This window comes from Otolemur garnettii, unplaced genomic scaffold, assembly GCF_000181295.1.
Source record: "Otolemur garnettii isolate 467f Iridium unplaced genomic scaffold, OtoGar3 scaffold00046, whole genome shotgun sequence".
Classification (NCBI taxonomy): Eukaryota; Metazoa; Chordata; class Mammalia; order Primates; family Galagidae; genus Otolemur; species Otolemur garnettii.
Window position 1 is genome coordinate 11,590,427 of NW_003852441.1, and position 6,876 is coordinate 11,597,302.

The 6,876-nt window shown below is 42.1% G+C and overlaps 1 protein-coding gene across 1 annotated transcript in view; it reads right to left on the reverse strand.

The window, feature by feature from the left end:
- The window catches only part of DNAH2 (dynein axonemal heavy chain 2), a 131,470-nt gene extending 125,382 nt beyond the window's left edge, over positions 1–6,088 (reverse strand). The window contains exon 1 of the mRNA XM_012805943.1: positions 5,923–6,088. Coding sequence (XP_012661397.1) covers positions 5,923–6,088 — 166 coding nt within the window. The remainder of the gene's footprint in view (positions 1–5,922) is intronic.
- Positions 6,089–6,876: the final 788 nt, after the last annotated feature.

Here is a 6,876-nt window from a genome sequence, read left to right on the forward strand (position 1 = left end):
CCAAAAAAAAAAAAAAAAAAAATCTTCCAACAAAAAAATGCCCTGGTCCAGATGGCTTCATACCAGAATTCTATCAAACCTTCAAAGAAGAGCTTATTCCCATACTGCAGAAATTATTCCAAAATATTGAGGAGGAAGGAATCTTCCCCAACATGTTCTACAAAGCAAACATCACTCTGATACCAAAACCAGGAAAAAAACTAACTAAAAAGGAGAATTTCAGAGCAATTTCACTAACGAATATAGATGTAAAAATTCTCAACAAAATCCTAGCCAATAGATTACAGCTTATCATCAAAAAAGTCATACATCATGATCAAGTAGGTTTCATCCCAGGGATGCAAGGCTGGTTTAACATATGCAAGTCCATAAACATTATTCATCGTATCAACAGAAGCAAAAACAAAGACCATATGATCCTCTCAATAGACGCAGAAAAGGCATTCGATAAAATCCAGCATCCTTTTCTAATTGGTACACTGAAAAGTATAGGCATTGGTGGCACATTCCTTAAACTGATCAAAGCTATCTATGACATACCCACAGCTAATATTTTACAATGGAGTAAAACTGAAAACTTTTCCTCTTAGAACTGGAACCAGACAAGGTTGTCCTCTGTCACCATTACTATTCAACATAGTGCTGGAAGTTCTAGCCAATACAATTAGACAAGACAAGAAAATAAAGGGCATCCAAATGGGAGCAGAGAAGGTCAAATTCTCCCTCTTTACAGACGATATGATCTTATGCTTAGAGAACACCAAAGACTCAAACACAACACTCATCAAAAAATACAGTAATGTCTCAGGATATAAAATCAATGTCCACAGGTCAGTAGCCTTTGTATACAGCAATAACAGTCAAGATAAGAGGCTAATGAAGGACACAACTCCCTTCACCATAGCTTCAAAGAAAATGAAATACCTAGGAATATACCTAACAAAAGAGGTGAAGGACCTCTATAAAGAAAATTATGAAACCCTAAGAAAGGAAAAAGCAGAGGATACTAACAAATGGAAGAATATACCATGCTCATGGTTGGGAAGAATCAACATTGTTAAAATGTTTATACTTCCCAAAGCAATCTACCAATTCAACGCCATCCCTATTAAAATACCAACATCGTACTTTCAAGACTTGGAAAAAATGATTCTGTGTTTTGTATGGAACCAGAAAAAACCCTGTATAGCTAAGGCAGTTTGTTAGTAATAAAAATGAAGCTGGGGGCATCAGCATACCAGATTTTAGGCTGTACAGTAGTCAAGACAGCATGGTACTGGCACAAAAATAGAGACATAGACATTTGGAATCGAATAGAAAACCAGGAAATGAAACTAACACCTTACAACCACCTAATTTTCAATAAACCAAACAAGAACATACACTGGGGGAAAGACTCCCTATTCAATAAATGGTGCTGAGAGAATTGAATATCCACATGTAAAAGACTGAAACTGAACCTGCACCTTTCTCCACTCACAAAAATTGATTCGAGATGGATAAAGGACTTAAATTTAAGGCATGAAACAATAAGACTCCTCAAAGAAAGCATAGGAAAAACACTGGAAGATATTGGCCTGGGGAAAGTCTTCATGAAGAAGACTGTCGTGGCAATTGCAACAACAACAAAAATAAACAAATGGGACTTAATTAAACTGAAAAGCTTCTTTACAGCTAGGGAGACAACAACCAAAGCAAATAGACAACCTACACAATAGGAAAGGATATTTGCATATTTTGAATCAGACAAAAGCTTGATAACTAGGATCTATTAGGAACTCAAATTAATCCACATGAAAAAAGCCAACAAACCCATATATCAATGGGCAAGAGACATGAATAGAACTTTCTCTAAAGACAGATGAATGGCTAACAAACATGAAAAAAATGCTCATCATGCCTAATTATTAGAGAAATGCAAATCAAAACCACTGTGAGATACCATCTAACCCCAGCGAGAATGGCCCACATCACAAAATCTCAAAACTGCAGATGCTTGCATGATTGTGGAAAGAAGGGAACACTTTTACACTGCTGGTGGGACTGCAAACTAATATAACCTTTTGGAAGGAAGTATGGAGAACCCTCAGAGAACTCAAGCTAGACCTCCCATTCATCCTGCGATCCCATTACTGGGTATCTACCAAGAAGGAAAAAAATCCTTTTATCATAAAATTTACAATCACCAAAATGTGGAAACAGCCTAAATGCCCACCAACCCAGGAATGGATTAACAAGCTGTGGTATAGGTACACCACAGCCAATACTATTCAGCCATTTTAAAAAATGGAGATTTTACAGCCTTTGTAAACTGGATAGAAGTGGAACACATTATTCTTAGTGAAGTATCACAAGAATGGAGAAGCATGAATCCTATGTACTCAATTTTGATATGAGGACAATTAATAACACGGTGGGGGCAGAGTGAGAAAGAAGGAGGGAGGGGTGGGGGAAAGGAAGAGCAGAGAGAGGGAAGGAGGGAGGTGGGTAGGGTCTTGGTGTGTGCTACACCTTCTAGGGGCAAGACACAATTGTTAGAGGGACGTTACCTAACAAATGCAATCAGTGTAACCTGGTTTCTTGTACCCTCAATGAATCCCCAACAATTAAAAAAAGGAGAGGGGGGAGAACAGGACTTGAATCACTTCAGTGGCTTTTGGGTACCCCCATTAATGATTATTATATTGGGGCCTCAGTCAATTTATGAATTCAAAAGGTACGGGAGCAGCCTCGGAGGTCCAAGTCCTCTTTGAACTTCCGCCCAAGTTACAGGGCAACAGGAAGGTTCCACATAAAACAAGTTGAATCACTCCAACTACCAGAAAGAAAAACTAAGAAGGGAATGAGGTACAGAGGCTGAGGAGGAAGCATGACATGATGGAATAGGATGATCTAATTCCCTTGGGAAAAGTGCTGGTATTCCCAGATTTCAGAAAGAAACTGGGCCAGGGCAGGGAAACTCAGACAATCTCAAGAGTAAACTGATTTTGTCCTCTATACTACAGTTAAGATGCAATACCTATAGGATAATAGCATATGACATTCGTGGATACATGTAATAAAAATTAAAATAAAACAAGCTTGTGGCCAGGCTTGGTGGCCCACACTTGTAATCCTAGCACTCTGGGAGGCTAAGGCAGTAGGATTGATTGAGCACAGACGTTTAAGACCATCCTGAGCAATAGCAAGACCTCGCCTTTACCAAAAGTAGAAAATTTTGCCACGTGTCATGGTGCATGCCTGAAGTCCCAGTTACTTGCAAGGCTGAGGCTCATTCATTGCTTGAGCCCAGGAGTTGGAGATTGCAGTAAGCAATGATGATGCCCCTGCACTCTACCAGGGTGAGAGAGAAAGACTCTGTCTCAAAATAAAAATAAAAATAAAAATAAATAAATAAATAATCTTGAGAATGATAAGCACCAACTCAGGATAGCAATGACCTCTGAAGAAAAAGAGAGGGTCTTGAGGAAGAGATTTGCTTATATATCTATAGGGATTCTCTTGTTGCTGTTACAATTTATGTATTTGTTTACTTACTCTTGAGACATAGTCTCATTCCATCACCCTGGGGTTCAGTGCCATGGTGTCATCATAGCTCACAGCAACCTCAAAATTCTGGGTCCAAGTGATCCTCTTGCCTCAGGCCCCCAAGTAGCTGGGACTACAGGTGCCCAACTAATTCTTCTATTTTTAGTAGAGATGGGGTCTCACTCTTGCTCAGGCTGGTGTCAAAGTCCTGAGTACAAGTAATCCACCCACCTCAGCCTCCCAGAGTGCTAGGATTACAGGCATGAGCCACCATGCCTGGCCACATAATTTATTCTTAATTGGGTAGTAGGTACATGAGTATCATTACATTGTTGTTCCCTGTTTTTTCTGTTTTACTTGAACTGCAGGTCTGTAATTCTTTATTCAAAACCTTGAGCTCAAGTATACTTCAGAATTTAGAACTGTAATATAGTATAATATAATATGGTATGTAAACACCCACCTCTACCCCTAGCAGCCTCTAGAACAGTACTTAGTCAAACTTTTCATATTACAAATATTTCTTCAGTAAAACATATGAATATTTGTACTAAGCACCTTAAATAGACTATTAATACCTTCTTGTTAGTTTAGGTTACGTTTTACCATTAAATAAGTTAAAATGCCCAATCTGGGGAAAAACTTTCCATTCTTAGAGCTTTTAAAAATTATGGACAAGGGATCATGAATCTAATTATGATTATTCTTCAATTCTTTTCATGGGAATTAAAGAGCACTTAACTGCAGAAGTAAAGAATATTGATATAGACCTCAAAAGGTTGTTTGCTCTCAAGCCCACCATCTTTTACCAACAAGTGTTTTAGGCCTCCTGTGTCTCCCAAGGGACAGGCCTCAGCTTCTCCTTAACTTCAAAGATTACAGGGATTTGTGTTAATTTCAGGGCAGCCTGGGAAGTCCAAGTCCTCTTTGAACTTCCGCCCAAGTTACAGGACAACAGGAAGGTTCCACATCAAACAATAAGAAAGCTTAGAGCTGGGGCAGGCAGAAATCCTCAGTGTTCTTGAAGGCCAATGCTTTAATTCCTTTTTTTTTTTTTGAGACAAAGTCTCACTATGTTACCCTCAATAGAGTGCTGTGGTGTCATAGCTCACAGCAACCTCAAACTCTTGGGCTTAAGCGATTCTCTCTCTTCAGCCTCCCAAGTGCCTAGGACTACAGGCACCTGCCACAACACCCAGCTATTTTTTATTGCAGTTACCATTGTTGGTTAGCTGGCCTGGGCCAGGTTCCAACCCACCACCTTTGGTGCATGGGGCTGGCACCATAACCACTGTGCTATGGGCACCAGGCCACCAGTGCTTTAATTTCAAAGTTCCTTCCCACCTCTGGGGAGGATTCTCCAAACTGAACCTCATTGCCTTCCCTCCTACATCCCCCTACTTCTCCTGGTACCCAGCTTCTGGGAGTCACTCCCCATTTTAAACCGCTTCCAATGGCGCACTTGAGAACTCAGAAGAATAAATTTTGTATATTTCTAAGATCCTGGAGCCTAGGACAGGTTCCTATGTCCCTGGACCTTTCTCCCACATCTACACTTAATCTCTCCATCTTTAATATTAAAGGGGGGATTCCATTTCTTTCCATCCTGACAGGCTACTAGCAGTGGAAAGGAGCTCCAGGTAAAGAGGGAGGGGTCTACTACACTTAGCTCACATTCTTGTTTACACTGGTCAGTGCTCTAAGGGAAAGCCCAGTGACAGCAACAGCCATCAAAAATCTTCCAACCCTACTGGCTCTTGCTCACCCACAGGAAAGGAATCCTTTGTATCAAAGTCATAAAGCCAGCCTCTTTAAACTCTTCTCTCCCTCTATCTAGTCTTCTTTTCCTGTCATCCTGAACCTGAACCACTGCAGTCTACCAAGTCCCTGCCAAAATGAGGGCAGAGATACAAGAGCCTTAAACAGATGGTAAAAAGCATCAGCCAGGCTTAGGATTCAAAGGGTGGCAAGGCAGGCTGAATCTCCATGGTGATGGGCTTAATGGGAGAAAAAACGTTATTTGTTTTGCCACCCAGGGTGAAAATGGGAAAAAGGAAGAAATCAAACCCTCTTCAGTAGGGTAGGAGAAATGAGGAACCCTTGAAACTAGAAAGGAAGAGGCTAGAGAATGGATTGGCCAGTGAACTCCTGGAGCACTGGTGAGAAATTTTAGGACAGAAAGAAAGTACAAGACTAGCCAGAAAGAAGACACAAAAAAAGGACCCAGCAGCAGGTCTGAGATTCTGCTGAACTTTCTCAGTTGGAGGATTGCTTAGCCCCTACTTTTTCCCCCCAGAAACAATAGAGCCTGCTCCCAGCCCTAAGACCCTCCTAAAATACAAACATTCTGCCCCTAACCCCCTCTGATTGTCCCCTGCCTCAGCAAGTACCCACCAGGCTCCTCGTAGAGGGGCTCAGGCTCCAGCTGGGCCTCAGTAGTGGGCAAGGGACCCTCCACCACCTGTGCAGCCAGAGGAGGCTGAGCAACTCGCCCTGCCCGGCCTGCTCGGGAGCCTCCTCGGGGCACTCGCCGCTTCTTCTCAGCTTTGCTGGACATCATGTAGGCAAAACCTGTGAGTGCATGGGAACTGGGAGTCCACAAACAGACCCCAACCCAGCCCCCTGATATACACAAACATCTTTTGTATTCACAAATTGACTGAGGCCCCAATATAATAATCATTAATGAGGGTACCCATACTCTGCTCCATTAACCACAGAGACTCATACTTGATAGGGGCCTTGAAGTCCTTGTTCTATCCCTAGAATGCCCCACTTTCAACAAAGGACGTGGGTTAAAAATCAAAGTCAGTTCTTCAAAGCATTAGGAATAAATGGAAGTTAAAGAAAATGGTCCAACAGGAACCCACTAATAAGGATTTAAGAACCTCCCTATGGGCTCAGCACCCATAGCCCAGCCGCTAAGGCGCCAGCCACATACACTAGGGCTGGCAGGTTCGAACCCAGCCCTGGGCCTCCCAAACAACAATAACAACAACTCCCAGCTACGCAGGAGGCTGAGGCAAGAGAATCGCTTAAGCCCAAGAGTTTGAGGTTGCTGTGAGCTGTGATGCCATGGAAGGCAACATAGTGAGACTTTGGCTCAAAAAAAAAAAAAAAAAAGAGGGCTCAGCACCTATACCTCAAGCGGCTAAGGTGCTAGCCTCATATACCAGAGCTGGTGGGTTCGAATCCACCCCAGGCCTTCCAAACAACAATGAAAACTACAACCAAAAAAAGAAAAAAAGCCAAGCGTTGTGGCAGGCACCTGTAGTCCCAGCTACAACTCCCAGCTACGAAGGAGGCTGAGGCAAGAGAATCGCTTAAGCCCAGGAATTGGAGGTCGCT